General features: G+C 49.3%; 1 protein-coding gene across 6 annotated transcripts in view; it reads left to right on the forward strand.

Annotated features, from left to right (window-relative positions):
• Positions 1-26: 26 nt before the first annotated feature.
• The window catches only part of LOC146188269 (uncharacterized), a 219,207-nt gene continuing 202,144 nt past the window's right edge, over positions 27-17,089 (forward strand). For 2 of the 6 annotated variants that reach the window (XM_084603715.1, XM_084603718.1), the window contains exon 1: positions 44-140. Coding sequence is in view for 1 of the 6 variants with exons in the window: in XM_084603713.1 (XP_084459839.1) it covers positions 638-674 (37 nt within the window). In the remaining 5 variants the exon portion in view is untranslated. Of the gene's footprint in view, positions 141-566; positions 675-17,089 lie in introns of those variants that run through there. The other 4 variants (XM_084603714.1, XM_084603717.1, XM_084603716.1 and 1 more) reach the window with 4 other exon arrangements.

A 17,089-nucleotide genomic window follows, 5' to 3' on the forward strand; every position in this document is an offset into this window, starting at 1 on the left:
CGACGCACGTTTTTAATTCGTGGCCACCTTGAGCCGCTACGCGCCGCTGTAGTTTGTGCGCCATCCATCCAGTGTCGGCCATATTAAGCGTTTGTTCCATTTTGTTCCTTGAATCGTGAACAAGAACAGGTATCCTGCAGGTATGTGTTTGTGGCGCTGGTCGTAGAACGGTTGCGGGCTTTGTTCATTAAGTCGGGATGTAGATAGGGATTCTGCTTAACGGGAAGAGACAACACTTTGAGAGTGTATTGGCGAGAACAAGTTTGGTGTGGCCATTATGTTTTGTCCCTGTATCTGCGCGCCATTGCTCCTGGCGCCTGTTTTGGACATAATTACGCCAATTTCACATGTTTTTGACAAGCGCGATGCATGTTTGCGGGGCAGATAAGAATGACAGCTTTTGGATTCATGTCTGACATTGGAGCGCATGCGCGTACATAAGAAAGTACGCACCATCTCTGATGCACGTGATACGAGTGGTCTTTTCGTGGCGCTTAACGGCCCACAACTTAACGGTCAGCCTGTCTGTCTGCGCATTTGGCGATTGAGCTTACAGTGACCGCCGTTTGGTACCTTGCTCTCCAGGACATGTAGACGCGTTGTCGTTTTCGGCCGAGCAGCTCCGCGAACCGCCGTCATGAGTGCAGTTCGTGAATGCAAGCACGAAGTTCGTGGTATGTGATTTGGTTTGTACATGGCACATATAATTCTGGAGCGGACTTTGCCAACTTTTATGTTCAACTTGCAGCAAACCATGCTGTTTAGGAAAACTTCACATTTCTGACCAAACAGATTTGGTACATCATTTCAGTTTAATCACTAATTTGTGTTTTTGCAAGGTTACAGTCTTGGTACAAAGTCTCTGGCCCCATGAGCAGTTGCATAGTGGAGAAGTTCGTGCACCTTGAGGGATCAATGTGCCTTCAATGGCTCTGAAATACATTGTAAGTGTTGCATAGCTTGACAGCAAATGAGGAAAACCCAGGAACGACTATAAATGCACTTAAGCGCATACTGCTGACTGATTGTTTATTCTTTACATGAAGAAAATGCAAAGGATAGCAAAAAAATTAATAAGATGGCTGCATTGAGTTTGAGGTCGCCATGTACAACACAGAACATTTGTGAACACATAGATCACGATAACACACGAGCCGCAGCCTGAAATTACTTGTGGTCGTTGTACAGCTTATAGGCACCGTGCAGAAACCCAGGGGGCAGCACTCGCGGCAAACAGGCAGTGCCACGAGTAAGCGCCTAACTTTTTTATAGTGAGACGCACGGCCATTGGGCAGGGCGCGTGCTTGAAAAAGGCACCCTGCGCAGCGAAATGGTGGTAGTTTCAGCCAGCTCGAGTGAAGTAGCAAAGCACAAACAATGCGACAGCCACATGACACAAGACGGAGAGACGAGGACGAGCCCTGGCTACCCGCTGGGTGTTATTTCTAGGCTGGAAACACACGGAACGGAAGACGACAGGAGAAGCGCGCGCAGTTAGAAAAGGCCGAGCAAAAAATGGAGGGGGGGGGGGGGGAGGTGAGTAAAAGACACGGTAAAAATGTAGACAAATACAAAAAACATTTGTAGTGAACGCCCCTCCTTCTAAGTGTGGTACAGCTTCACAAAGGCCAGCTCGAACGGCCAAGCTGGCGCGGCTGAGAGGAAAAAATAAAGGAAGCTGGGGGGGAATCAAGCGGCCGAGAAGTATGAAACGAGTGTGGGAGAAGAATATGGATTAATGAAGCTGGAGTAGAAGAGAAAAAGCCTAAAAAAAAAAGTGACAAGCCTGGAAACACTAGAACACGATTACCGGGGCCTGAAAATGCCGCAAGCACTTATGTTACGCAGACGGCTTCTGAAGAGCTTTAGCTGTTTTCTGGTGAGGCAGTTGCCACTTTTCTCGATGATAAAGGAAAGGATGGCAGATGGCATGCAGTCCCCGATACTGCGACACAGCTATGAGATTGGAAACTCCCTTACAGCACGGCACAGCAAGCGATGTACAGGGTCGTCCACTTCTAGCTATAACACGGTCACTGCTTTCAAAGCAACATTGCACCCGACGTAGGCATATATCGATGCTAAGCGATGCGAGCACAGAAGGACCCGGGCGTGTTGCTTCACATGGCCTGCCACTAAGCTAAATAGCGTGGCCGAGTCGAACGCAGTGACGCTTTGAAAGCAGTGACCGTGTTATAGCTAGAAGTGGACGAGGCTGTACAGTTACTAATACATATGCATGTCTTCCTTTCTGTCACATGTCCGCATTGTAGCATGCCTAATTTTCTTTTTCGTTGAAAGAACGTCCTGCATCATCTAGACTTGAATGCTAGTTTTCTTTTTTTTTTAACGATCCTTATTGCCTTTTTAATGGTACTTTCAAGCCATCTGCAAAGTTTCAACAGGGGAAGGCAACAGGTGGCAGCCAGCCACTCAACAACTTGTTTAGAGCTGGATGGCATGTAATGAATGCAAAATCTGTTCAGTGGGTCCACGAATAAGTGAAAAAGAAAATATATTATTGTTTTTACTTATTTTTTACTATAGTCTCGATTTATTTACTCTCAAGGCCAAGGCATTACAGAGAGGAGTTGGTTAATAAACACATTAAGAACAAAAACAAGAACAGGGAATTGAATACATTATACAATATAAACAATCGTACATTAAATGGTATTGGCAATGGTTGTTTTGAAGAGACTGGTGTCAATAATGGCAGCGAGGGAGGCGGGAAGGTGGTTCCAATCAGAACAAGTCTTTTGTATGAAAGAATTAAAATGTAGATTTGTCCGTCAGTTGGGTATGGCAACCTTGAACTTGTGGTCGGTGCGGGATGAAATATATGATGGTGACTGAAACAGAGAGAATCTAAGAGGGGAATTGAAATGAAAAATCTTATGAAATAAGCAGAGGCATGATATTTTTCGGCGAAGAGACAGATCAGGTATATTAAGGTTTGACTTCATTATGGAGACACTGGCAGTACGCTGATAGTTTGATAGTATGAAACGTGCAGAACGATTTTTTGATGGCTTCAACATTGTTAATGAGTGTTGTGGTTTCTACTTGGACATAGGCCACCAACCACCGCAGGTTCGAGCGTCGCGCGAGCTGAAGCCCCAATCAGACGTCACCATGCGCACACTGAAACACCGCAGCGTGCACTCAACCTCCACCGGGAGGAGAGCACTGCGCTGCAAGGACACAAGCCTCCAAGTACACAAAGGAGACGTTTATTGAAACGCCATCCTCCAGCGGCACACACACACGCACATACACATATATACAAACGCACACACACACACATACTCAGTGACTGTGTCCCGGGAGTGCGCGAGGAGCAAGGCTCCCCTGCGCGCAAAGTGACATGGAGTGCGCGCCGCAAGCACGCAAGGGCGTGCTGTGATCTCTCTCTCGCAGTGACCGGAGGGTTCCTTTGAGAGAGAGTGGGCAACCACCGCAAGGTACGCCTGTGGCGGATCGTTGGATCACGATTGACAGGCTCGAGCTTCGCTGTCAGGTACGACCCGGAGCAGAGGAACTCGAGTACACACTGGTCTGCGCGGACAAAGGCCGGCAGACAAGAACAGTAGCGCACGCACCTTGCGATGTCTCGGAGGAGTCTCTCTCTAGGCTCCGCTCGGAGAGTCGCACGAGCGCGGCCGTCGAAGTGGTGCCATGTTCCCGCCAAAAGGCGCCAATGGGAACAGCCACTGGGATGCCAGGGCGGAGCTGTGGCCCAAACGACAGTGACAAGTCGTCCGAGCCTCTCTCGGCCGTCTCAGGCGGGAGAAAGGGAACGAGAAGAACAACCGGGAAGCAGGCGGCTGCCGCGGCAAGCCTGAATCCCACAGTGTATTGATGTGTGGATCCCAGATTGATGACGCATACTCAAGTTTCGGTCGGACCAGGGTTTTATAAAGCATCAACTTTATATTAGTAGGAGCAAGAGAAAAATTGCGGCGTAAGTAACCTAGTGTGCGACTGGAATTTTCTGTTACATAGTCGATGTGAGTTTTCCATCAAAGGTCATCAGAAATGTGCACGCCGAGATATTTATAAGATGAAACTTTGGTTAGATGGGCACCATTAAGCTTGTAATCGCAGGGAAAGTAGTTAGTAAAATTACGTGAAACTCGCATTGTCTTGCATTTAGTATGGTTTAGTTTCATTAACCAAGTATCGCACCAAGAAGAAATAATATCTAGATCAGATTGAAGGTCAAGATGATCGGCAGGGTTAAGGATTTCGCGATAAATAACACAATCGTCAGCAAACAGTCTTATTGAAGAAGATATGTTGTCAGGTAAGTCATTAATTTATATTAAAAACAGCAGAGGTCCTAAGACAGATCCTTGTGGTATGCCAGAAGTTACAGGGCATGCGGGTGAATTGCAATCATTAGCTGTTATGAACTGAGTGCGATTAGAAAGAAAGCATTCTATCCACTTAAGAACGTTAGGATCGAAGTTCAGTGCACTTAGCTTGAGCATTAGTAATCTGTGGCAGGATGGCATGAGAAACAGCTTATCATTCGAGGTTCAACAGCTCAGTAGACATTGAAATGTCATTAACACAACTAAGTGAATAAAGTGCATGGAATGGCATACAGGGGCTTTATGAATCACATCTGCAGAGGAGGGCGCAGCGGACAGCTGGCACTTCGACATCAGATGGAAAAGTTTTTTTTTTTAGATATTTTTGTTTGGTTCGCATTATTTCAGGAAGACAAGGCGCTCATCTACGTAGCTCAGTTTTAGCAAATACTTGGGGAAATGATTAAAGCGGGTCAAACATCGGCCAATCGTCCGATGTAGGTTGTCAAGCCTTTCGGCAGCTTCCCATGTTTTCTATATTGTGTAAAGTGTCTTCAAGAAATTAAGTTTTATTTCAGCGCTCTTTAACTTCTTTTCCTAACAGTACGTTGTTCTCGCATTCTTTCTCCGCCCTTTCGTCAGGCTGGGGGATGGTCAAAGGAAACCGCCGAGGTAAAGGAGAGTAGTGGCATAAGCGTGGAAGGAAAGAGTGTGGAAGAAAAAGGAATAAGCCAAGAAGGAGGAAAACAATAATGAAAGTAAGCAAGAAAAAAAGAGTTGCCAAGCCAAATTTGTGAAACTGAGCGCAAGATATAGTAAATGCGTAATTTAGACACTCCATTCCCTTTGATTACTCTCTGCATTGTACTGGTGCCTATGCAAGCTATCGTAGACAGGGAAATATAGACCACAGGACAACTTAAATAGAAATTATCCAATGAACAACTGCATCCACGAGCACGGCCCACTGGGCGCACACGGCAGTCCCAGTAGACGTGCATTCCGTTTATCGTGTATGCTAATTGGCACCATGCAGATAGCGCTGATGGATATGAGTTGCCCAATTTCTTTTAATTTATTGTTTTTTGCGGGTTGAGAAAGGATGCTAATGCAGGTGCAGGGAAAAAGGCTCAGCAGGAAATCTGGATGCAGCAAACTCTGCCATGATTGCCAGCTCGTTGGACGGACACGATCCAAGCTTAGCGTCGCTTCGCTCCGTAAAGCTTTTTCAGGGGCGTGAAAATTATTTTATCAGGCCAGAGAAAATGTGTATAACAACAGCAACCCAGGGACTGCAACATAGCAATTCAGTTGTGACCATAGAATGCCTCAAATTGAAAGAACGAAAGGCGAATGCGCCCCACGCACATCAGATCCGCTGCATGGCCAGGCGCACATCTCCCTACCAAACTGTTATTCCCGCTGCGAGGGGCGCGCGCGTCACGCTTTGAGTTACTCCTGCGCGGTGCCTATAAGAGGTATTCACGTGACGTCATCTGCTGGGGGCGCTAGCGGTCGGCACGGACTTTGCTATATGCATGGTCTGTGCAGGTGCTGCACCCAGCCGCAGTATTCAATTCATTGTGATCCGTGAGATGTGCCTGTGGGATGTGCCTTTCGTGTCTTGACGGAATTTTTGCGTGTGCCAGAGAAAACCACGCAAGCGAGTGGATACACCCATGGATTTCGTGGAACAATGGAAACGACGGTCTCTGTAAAATGTTTGACTTTGTGTAAACACCGACTCGTACGACCGCGGTAACTTCGTTGTGGTGTGAGGCGTACTTCGCATTGAATTCCTCGACATCAGGGCCTGTGTTATGAAGCATGGTCACAAGTTTTGCGACAGGCGAACACTTTTTTGGCAAGCGAGAGAGGCCAAGAGCCACATGTGCGTGAGGGTGTCAATGACTGGCGGTGTTTAAAATTAGTGGTGAACAAATTGTGACGTGTGTGTTCGCTTCGATAGTGCGGTCACCTCCTCCAACTTGCGAGTGACGTGCTACAACTGTATCAAGCGTTATCGCTGCAGATTGCGTTGTTGGCTGCATGGGTTATGCGCATTTCAAGCAGAGCTATGACGCTGTTACTAAATTTGTAAAGCATGTTCTCTGAGTGTTCCATTTATGCTGCGAGCGCGGGACACAGTCTTTCTTTTTTTTTTGCGCGACCTTCTGTCTCCCAAATTAAACAACTGCATCGATTCGCTTTACTGATGGAAATGCGCCTGTGCAAGCTTCCATCATCAGCTTACCGACCACCGTCACTAGAAATGTAGCGTTTCGCAGCCATGCCACCTTTGGAATTGGGGAAGTTAATGCCCTCGCTGTCTCTTTAAGATGTGTTCTGCCTCAGTGGCAGCTAACAACAGGTTTAATGAGCTGCAAGTCGTTTTGCGCGCAATGGGCAGCCAGTTGCTTTTGTTTGCGAGCTATTGCATGGGAGATTGCCTTGTTGCAACACCGAAGAGGCAGTGTTATGTCCCAGAGTACAAAAATACCGTTGCAGACTTCATGCGCATAAAGGGCTCCACAAAGAAAAGTGAATGTGGAAGTATTTAACAACTTCATAAAACTTTACGGATCACTTCCAATATACGACGGGCACTTGACATGGTCGTCTCATGTGTTGCAGTGTTGAATGCAAACGTTATAAACGGCAGTATATTATCCCAATTCTTGTGGTCAGATGCGATGTACATAGATAGCATGTTTGTGAGCGTCAAACCAACGGCTTGACGGAGCGCACAAACCGCGGTTTGTGCAATCCGTCAAGCCGTTGGCTTGAGGGTGATATGGTGTGGAATGCAGAAAATGCGACGCACACAAACGGAGAAGCTCTTCCACAACATCTGCCATAAACTGGCGACCTCGATCACTGATGATCACTCGCAGAGGTCCATGGCGGATGATCACAGAACGGAGCAAGAACAGGGACACATGGCGAGCGGTGGCTGAAGGAAGAGCTGCCGTTTCGCAGTAGCGGGTGAGATAGTCGGCACAAACCACGATCCGATTTCCGTCGGATGACTTCGGGAAGGGACCCATAAGGTCGATTCCGATTTTTTCAAATGCGCCACGTGGTGGAGTCACAGGATGCAGCAGGCCCTGTGGCATGGACGTAGGACGTTTGTGTCGTTGGCACTCAGTGCAGCTCGCCACATATCGCTCAGTTGTCTGGCGCATCTTTGGCCAATAAAACCGGTCGCGGGCACGGTGGAGCGTTCGTGCAGAGCCCAGGTGACCGGAGTGCATGGCACTCAAGATGCACGAGCAGTAGCTCTCGGGAACCACAAGCAGAAAATTCGTGCTGGTGCTTGAGTAAGCCTTTTTTTGCAAAAGGCCATCACGGAAACAAAATGAGCTGGAAGCAGCGGAATCCCGCGCCTCCGCAAGCAGTGGCTCGAGGCTTATGTCGGTCGCTTACTTAGTCCGCAGAGCCGAGGCATCAGGAAACTCGGGCACGACGGAGGTGATGTAATGATCGAAATCAGCAGAGTCACATTCGGTCGTAGGAAGAGGAAGACGTGAAAGACAGTCTGCATCGGCGTGTTTGCAGCCACTCTTGTACGAAACAGTGAAATCGTACCCCTGTAGACGAAGGGCCCAGCGTGCAAGACTACCAGATGGATCACGAAGGCTGACGAGCCAACACAGGGCATGATGGTCCGTCACAACCGTGAAATGGCGTCCATATAGGTAGCACCGAAACCGCTGAACAGCAAGAACTACAGCGAGACACTCCTGCTCTGTAACAGTGTAGTTACGCTCAGGTTTGCTGAGGGAACGGCTTGCATACGCAATTACATGCTTGCCTGTTGCCAAACGTTGCACAAGCACGGCGCTAACACCAATCCCACTTGCATCAATGTGGACTTCAGTCGGAAGGTCTGTTCGATTCAGCTGCACTCTTTGCACCAATTCCGTAAAGTTCTGCGGCGGTGCTGCAAGCGTGCAGAACCAGTTCCAGCAGTTCAGGTGCAGCATCGGCACCAGCTTTTTACAAACGAATGGTAGAGTGCAGGCCGGGCTGTCTGCTAGTCTTGGCGTTGCCAACAAGCTGCGGCTGGCTGTGTGCAACATCGCGCCAGCCGATGTCAACGTTCCAGTTAACGTGATGAATTTTCAATATAGCACATGACAACGAAGTTTTGACATTATCCAGCCGCGATGCTTTTGGCCTGTGCTTTGTAATAAACGGCACTTGTCAATGAGAACACAATCGAGTTCGCCAAGGTATCAGCTACGCATACTCAAGAAGTAGACACACGCATGCGGTGTGATGCATGCTGATAATATATTTCCATCATGACCATGTGCGCTTCGATCGCCGGCTGCCGCAAAAGGTGCATATATATGCATTTGCAAGACGATATGCGATGTGATATACATGAAAAATATCTTCATGTTTGGGATGATTATCGTCGTTGATCGAGCGGCACAGACACAGGCGATAGAATTCATTCATTCATGAATATGCGATGCATACGTAAAAAAGCCGACTGCATGTGGCCGGCTACCTGTGGATTATATAGCTGCAACCGCTGAGGAGGTGCACAGTTTTGCTGAACTTTTCGTGAACTCGACCTGCACGACGTCTGCACTTTTTGAAACGAACAGCGTGGTGCAGAGGGCGCCATCTTGCATTGCTGAAACGAATGATGAAGTGCAGCACCAAGTGAACCAGTTCACGTAGTGCAGGTGAAACGAACGGACCTGGAGTGGAAGTGTTTAAGTGCCATAGTATGGGATGTGACGTAAGCAGAAACTTTAGTTGGCGGAAAGACGCGTCACAATCTGAGGTCCAGTCGAAAGGGACGTCCTTTTGTAGAAGGGATTTCAGAGGGTAGGCGATGTCGGCAAGCTTTGGGAGGAATCGTCGAAAGTAGGAACACAGCCCCAGAAAACTGTGGAGCTCTTTTTGAGTCTGTGGTCGTTGGAATGCTGCAACTGCTGCAGTCTTCTGTGGATTTGGCCGAGCTCCATCGCGGTCGACGAAATGCCGAAGTACTAGCACTTGACGTTCGCTAAAACGGCACTTTTTGGAATTCAGGACAAGGCCAGCCTTCTGCAGGCAACCTAACAGAATAGCGAGTCGCGTGTTATGTTCAGTAAAAGTCTGGCCAAAAATAACATTGTCTAAATAGCACATGCAGATTTCCCACTTGAGGCCACGAAGTATTGTTTCCATAAATCTCAAATGTGGCCGGCGCATTACATAGGCCGAAGGGCATCACGTTAAATTCAAATAGGCCGTCCGGCAGAACAAATGCAGTTTTTTCCTTGTCAGCAGGGTCCATCGGAATCTGCCAATACCCCGATCGCAAATCAACTGAAGAGAAATAAGACGCGGAGAAAAGGCAATCTGGCATTGTCAATGCGCAGGAGAGGATACACATCCTTTTTAGTGATAGAGTTGATGCGACGACAGTCGATGCAGAACCTCCATGTTCCGTCATTTTTCTTTACCGATATCACGGGAGCAGCCCAAGCACTGGAGGATTCTTATATTACGCCCCTGTTCAACATGTCTTGGACTTGCTCGGTGATGATCTTACGCTCTGATGGCGACACATGATACGGCTTTTGACGGATCAGATGGGCAGATCCCGTGTCAATCCTGTGGCGTGCGCGCGACAGCGGAAAACGTTGCGAGCCGTTGGACTGCGCGAAATCAAAGACGGGTAGGTGCTGGGACAAGAGGTTCTTCAATATCCGTCGTTGTGAGGTGTTCACCGATGCACTGATCATCGGAAGAAGCTTTCGTCAGCAGGTGAGTTAGTAGCGGGGTTGTCTAGGGAAGGAGTAACGACAGCTACACAATTCGGGAGAGTTGCGCTACATGAAGCTAGTTTGGAGCCCGCTGGCAAAATAACTGGTTCCGATGAGCAATTTATAGTCCACAGTCCGGTACGGCCCTCTTTCATGCGAACCAAACAATGCGGCCCTAATACATTTTTCTTTATGCTCTGTCAAGAGGCGCCACAGTAGCCTCAAGAGTCGTTAATAACGCGGGAGCAGGACACCTGGACACACACTGCAGAATGTGGCGGTATGACGGCTTCATCACACACACACAAAACATCTTCATAATTTGAAGTCTCTTCCAAAAGTTCACGAGGAAGAGAATCACTAACACTTAGCTCTCCCGTTCGACAATCAACTGTAGCGCTGCACATACGCAGGAAGTCAATCTCCAAGATTATGTCGTGTGTAGATCGGGGCAGTACTGCTAACTCTGCCGGAAATACTCTGCCCCCCAAAAAAACTTTAACGCTGCATACCCCATCCGGATACAATAACTTTCCACTTACTCCATAAAAATTAGCAGTTTTGTCCCAAACAAACATAACTTTGCTCTTCAAAAGGTTCTTAAAATCTAAACTGAGAACTGAAACTGCAGCACCAGTGTCTACCAGTGCCATCGTTGGCAAACCAACAATCATATTGACCTTGTTCTTTAACATGCACACAGATGGAGGAATAGTAGGTAGCAGCGCACTTTGTCCAGTGACCTCACCTCCATTGGCCGCGCTAACTAGTTTTCCATCATTAGTAGCGGAGATCGGCGCCATGGAGAGGGGGAGCGGCGCACACGAAATGACGGAGGTGGTGTCGCACTACGGTTAGACGCTGGCGAATTGCTGCAGAGCCATTTGTTTCATCACAACCGAACTCGGACTGTCGATGCATGCTTCCCGCATACGCTCTCGGCAATCATCTTGCGATTTTTTTCATTGTTTATGCATTCCAGGATCACGCATTGCTGTCCAGATGACATTACCACTAAAATGTGCGCTAATAAAGGTATTTAATTCTCCAAACGACAATATACCAAGGTGCAAGGCCGCTCTGCTATGCATAAAGCGTGCGAATGCACAGCCCACTCGGTACTGGCAACAATGGGCCGGCGCAAGGAATCTGGTTAGAGAGTATTTTCCTCCTCTCCTGCTCGCTCTTGGTAAAACAGTCTGTCTATACATGCACGCGACAGCGCGAACCCACGGCAAAGCGAAACGGCGACAACACTCTGTGTTGTTGGCATAGTACGCATCCTTCTATAATATTGCCGCATGCCTCTCTGAAAAGAGGACAAAGAGGACGAAACTGAGGTAGCGCGTGAAACGGTTCCGATCAATGATCGCTGCCTTGTACTCGTTACATTTTCTGGTGGAGCAGCTGGGTACGATTTCCCTTTTTGCTGAGTGCAACCCCTCAAGGGCAACCGAGAGCCACCACGGATTTGACACCGGTCCATCGCAGTTGCAGCCGCCGCCTTCGAGGTCAGTCGCCAGAGTTCGGGCCTCTTTCCTGCACGCCTGTGGCCAACATGCATAGATCCAACACGAACATTGCTGCTAACGGAGAGTCTTCACCCCATTTCGTCGTCCTCCAGTCTCGAACGCCACCGTCCTTCCATGGCGAGCTTTATGAGGACGCTGAAGACTGGCTGGACCAATTCGAACGGGTCGCCAATTACAATGGCTGGGATGAGCAAAGGAAGCTCTATAATGTCTACTTTGCTCTTGAAGATTCAGCGCGGACGTGGTTCGTAACCACGAAACGACACTATCAACATGGGACCTTTTTCGTCGCCAGCTGTTGGCGACCTACACCGCCAACGACCGAAGAGAGCGTGCGGAGTCGGCGCTGAAATCTCGTATCCAAGCCCCAAACGAGAGCATTGGAATGTTCTACGAGGACATGATCCGCCGTTTTAGGCGTTCTGATCCAAATATGTCAGAGGAGACGAAAGTGCGCCACCTAATGCGCAGGGTGAAGCAAGAACTATTTGCTGGGCTTGTGCGCAATCCACCTGGCACGGCATCAGAGTTTCTAGCGGAGGCCACCACGATAGAACAAACACTTCGGCACAGGGCTCAGCACTATAACCGTAACGTGTCCGCCATGTCACCGGTCGTCTACGGTTTCGGCATCAACGGTTCTGATGATGCCTTAAGGGAGCTGATTCGATCTGTGGTCAGGGAAGAGCTGAGACATATTCAGCTACATCTAACATCGTCGTCGAGGCTTCGATCACTTGCAGAGGTCGTTCGCGAAGAAGTGAGGCAAGCCATCGTCCCGGAACCGTCTGTGCCTGGTGTGCAGCCACCGCCACCGAGTGTGCTAACGTACGCGGCCGTGCTTCAGCAGCATAACCTCTGTGATCCTCCAAGAGAAAACCCCACTGTGCCGCATCCAAACCAGCACCACAGTGGGTACGGCTCTCCCAGAGCCACAGTGAACCCCCCTACTCTTGATCCAAGCCCACGCCATCCTCCTCTTCTAGCCGAAGCACGATTCCGAAGGACTGACGTCTGGCGTACCCCTGACAATCAGCCCCTTTGTTACCACTGTGGTGAGGCCGGTCACATGTTAAGGTTCTGTCCGTACCGCCGCGCCGGACTTCATGGCTTCCATCCGCGTGCACGATGTCCTCGGAGTGGTGAACGACCACCCGAAATCGAGGAGTACTTGTCGACGCATACGAATCCTCCGGACGTTCCACAATACGGGTCCCGCGTCATTACCTCTTCCCGTTATCGTTCTCCAAGTCCACGGCCCTCTACACACCGCACTAGCCGCTCGACGAGCCCCCGCTCCCCGAGGCTTCGGGAAAACTAGGAACAGCGACCTGCGGAGGTGAGGCCGCTGACGAGCGAAGTGCTGAACATCCTCCATCAAGCTTAGTACAAGATAACGGCTATCAGACGTCGACATGTAACGATGATCCTGAGTGCGCAGTTTCGGACATACCGGTTTCTATCGACGATTGTCTCATTACAGCTTTAGTTGATACGGGGGCGGACTATTCAGTTATGAGTAGTGGGTTAGCCAGGAAATTGAAGAAAGTTTTAACCGAGTGGACTGGGCCTCAGATCCGCACTGCAGGGGGACACCTTAATACCCCGACTGGAAGATGCGTTGCGAGAGTTGCAATTGACGGATTTGTTTATGTTTGCGACTTCGTTGTACTTACCCACTGTTCGCGAGACGTCATACTCGGCTTGGACTTCTTACAGGCTAATGGTGCGATAATTAATTTGCAAGAATCACGAGTGACATTTTCGCCGAGCCAAGCCATTGCGAGATCTAGCGTCGACGGTTCATCAACGTCCGCTTTACTATTACAGCGGGTGACGTTACGGTCCCGCCACGGTGCAGCATTATGGTCTTGGTAGAAAGCGATTCACCATGCGACTGAGACGTACCGGCAGAGACGAACGTGGGTTTGCTTCTTGAGAAAGGGATCTGCGCTGCAAGAGGACTTGTTCGCTTACGGGACGGTTGTGCGAAGCTCTGGATTACGAATTTCGGGACCGAGTTTCAGCACATTGCTAAAGGAACGGCCATCGCGTATGTTGCCGACTTTATTGAGTCAAGGAACATCTGTACTCTGGCGCCGCCGTCGCCAGCCCGATGTAATGCACCCGACATTCTATCAACTGTGGACATTAATGCCAATCTGTCGGTGGTCGAGCGGCGGCGACTCCTAGACCTCCTTCATGAATTTGCTGGATGCTTTGCAACGTCTTCGAAAGTTGGGTGTACCCCAGTAGCCAAACACCGCATTATGGTTGACGCGGAGACCAAGCCGATTTCCCAACACCCATACCGAGTGTCGTCAACGGAACGAGAGGCTATTCGAAGACAGGTGCAGGAAATGCTTACCGATGACTTGGTACAGCCGTCTACCAGCCCCTGGGCTTCGCCTGTAGTGTTAGTGAAGAAAAAAGACAACACCTTGCGTTTTTGCGTCGATTATCGTAAGTTAAATCAGGTAACGAAACGGGACGTATACCCGCTCCCACGTATCGACGACGCATTGGACCGGTTACGCAATGCCAAATATTTCTCGTCGCTTGACCTCAAGAATGGCTACTGGCAGATAGAAGTGGACGAAAGGGACAGAGAGAAAACAGCGTTCGTCGCCCCCGACGGCCTTTTTGAATTTAAAGTGCTTCCTTTCGGTCTCTGTTCTGCACCAGCAACCTTCCAGCGAATGATGGACACCGTTCTCTCTGGACTGAAGTGGCAAACGTGCTTAGTGTATCTCGACGATGTCATTTTCGCGGCTAGTTTTGAGGAGCACCTTGACCGACTGCGAATGGTACTACAGGCACTGCGTTCAGCCCAACTGACGATAAAACCACAGAAATGCCATTTCGGATTCCAGGAGCTTCGCTTTCTTGGCCATGTTATTAGTTCTGAGGGCGTGAAACCAGATCCCGACAAGGCTGCTGCTGTGAAAAATTTTCCGCGCCCAACCGACAAAAAGTCCGTTAGAAGGTTTTTGGGGCTTTGTGCCTATTACAGGCATTTCGTAGACAATTTTTCAGTGATTGCTGAGCCTCTTACGCGTCTTACCCGAGGCAATGTTCCTTTTGCGTGGCAAGAAGATCAAGAGGATGCTTTCAACGAGTTGCGCCGGCGACTGCAGGTCGCCCCGATACTTGCTCATTTTGACGAAAACGCCGCTACGGATATCCATACCGATGCCAGTAATTTTGGACTCGGTGCCGTTCTGATTCCGTGGCAAAATGGCACTGAGAAAGTTATCGTTTACGCAAGTCGCTATCTTTCAAAAGCAGAGACGAACTACTCAACCAAGGAAAAGGAATGTCTCGCGGTAGTTTGGGCCATAACTAAGTTCCGACCCTATATTTACGGCCGACCTTTTAGGGCTGTGAGCGACCACCATTCGTTATGCTGGCTAGCCAACCTCAAAGACCCCTCTGGACGGCTTGCAAGGTGGAGCCTCCGTCTCCAAGAATACGACATTACGGTTGTATACAAGAACGGCCGTAAGCACAGCGACGCCGATTGCTTGTCTCGTGCACCAGTTATGCTGCCCCTCCCAACCGAGAAGACGATGACTTCCCGTTTCTTGCTGTCGTCACGACCACCGACATGGCCCAGCGTCAACAGGCTGACCCCGGTTTACGCCCACTTATTGAGCATCTCGAAGGCCTTGCTGTAGCTGTCCCACGTGCTTTCGCACGGGGTTTAACCTCCTACAGCATTCGAAATCGCGTCCTATATAAGAGAAACTTTCAGCATAACAAGGAAACCTTTCTTCTCGTTGTGCCGTCCGACCTCAGGCCAGAAATCTTGCACGCATGCCACGATGAGCCTTCGGCTGGTCATTTAGGAGTCACGCGAACATTAGCATGCATTCGACAAAAGTACTATTGGCCTAAGTTGCTACCTTCAGTCCAGCACTACGTGAGAACATGCCGAGATTGCCAGCGGGGAAAGACATCTCCGCTGAAGCCTGCAGGGCTCCTTCAGCCGATACCTCCGCCAACAGCCCCTTTCCAGCAAGTGGGCATGGATCTTCTGGGCCCTTTCCCAACGTCCGCATCAGGGCACAGATGGATAGTAGTGGCGACGGACTACTTAACGCGATACGCCGAGACACAGGCACTTTCCCATGCAACTGCTGCATAAGTAGCCCAGTTTTTTCTTAAGACCATCGTACTGCGCCACGGTGCCCCATCGGTTATTATCACTGACCGCGGTACAGCCTTTACGGCTGAACTAATGCAGGCTCTCTTCAGTCTTACCCGCACAAGTCATCGTAGGACTACTGCTTTCCATCCGCAAACAAATGGACTGACTGAACGCCTCAATAGAACGCTTGCAGACATGATTTCCATGTACGTCGACGTTGAGCATCGCACGTGGGATGAAGTCCTTCCGTATGCAACTTTTTCATACAATACGGCTGAACAGGAGACGACGCGTCTTGCGCCATTCCAGCTAGTCTACGGTCGTCCCGTCACCACAATGTTGGACGCTATGCTACCCATAAGTCATGGCGACGATGTCACCAACGCCTATTCAGACGACATATTTCTACAGCAGGCCGAAGAAGCACGCCAGCTCGCACGATGCCGTATTCAACAACAACAACATCGCGATGCCAGTCGGTACAACCTCCGACACCGAGACGTTCACTACCAACCTGGCGATCTTGTTTGGGTGTGGACACCAGTGCGCCGTCGAGGACTCTCCGAGAAACTACTTCGCCGTTACTTTGGGCCATACGAGGTCATTCGGCGTCTTAGTAACGTGACTTACGAAGTTGTTGCCCGGAGCCAACGACCTTCAACACGGCGGCGCTCAAGTGCTGAAACTGTTCATGTAGTGCGGATGAAACCGTATTATGAGAGGCAGTGATCTTTTGCGCGTGTGCAGGTTTGTGTTCCCTGCTTCTCCTGTGTGCATAATCTGAAGACACTCCCAGCGTCGAGTCGCCGCTTTCGAAGAGGGGGGGGGTAATGCCGCATGCCTCTCTGAAAAGAGGACAAAGAAGAACAGAGGACAAAGAGGACGAAACTGAGGTAGCGCGTGAAACGGTTCCGATCAGTGATCGCTGCCTTGTACTCGTTACAATATAGTACACCGCAAAACTATTTGCAAATGTAACAACAGTCAAAACAACTGCAGGAATTGAATTATCTTGCAACAACATGCAAAACAAAATGCATTTAGAGCACACCGTATTAAGTTTGAGGCACTTAATATGCGTTATACAAGTGGTTACGTGACCTTGTTTCTTTTTTTTTTTTTTTGAGATTAGACGTTTGTTGGATTCTTGCACCATTGTTGGTACAAAGCTAGAAATTTACGCGGCAAAGCACAATCATAAGGCAACACTGCCAAAAATAAGCGTGCAAAATAAGCGTCAGTGACGTACACTGAGTGTATGTCACGGCTGCGTATCCACTTTATGATCGCGCATGTACTTCCGGGTGTACGAGCAAAATT

The sequence above is a fragment of the Amblyomma maculatum genome, chromosome 5, assembly GCF_055883805.1.
Source record: "Amblyomma maculatum isolate TAMU_Amacu chromosome 5, ASM5588380v1, whole genome shotgun sequence".
Lineage (NCBI taxonomy): Eukaryota > Metazoa > Arthropoda > Arachnida > Ixodida > Ixodidae > Amblyomma > Amblyomma maculatum.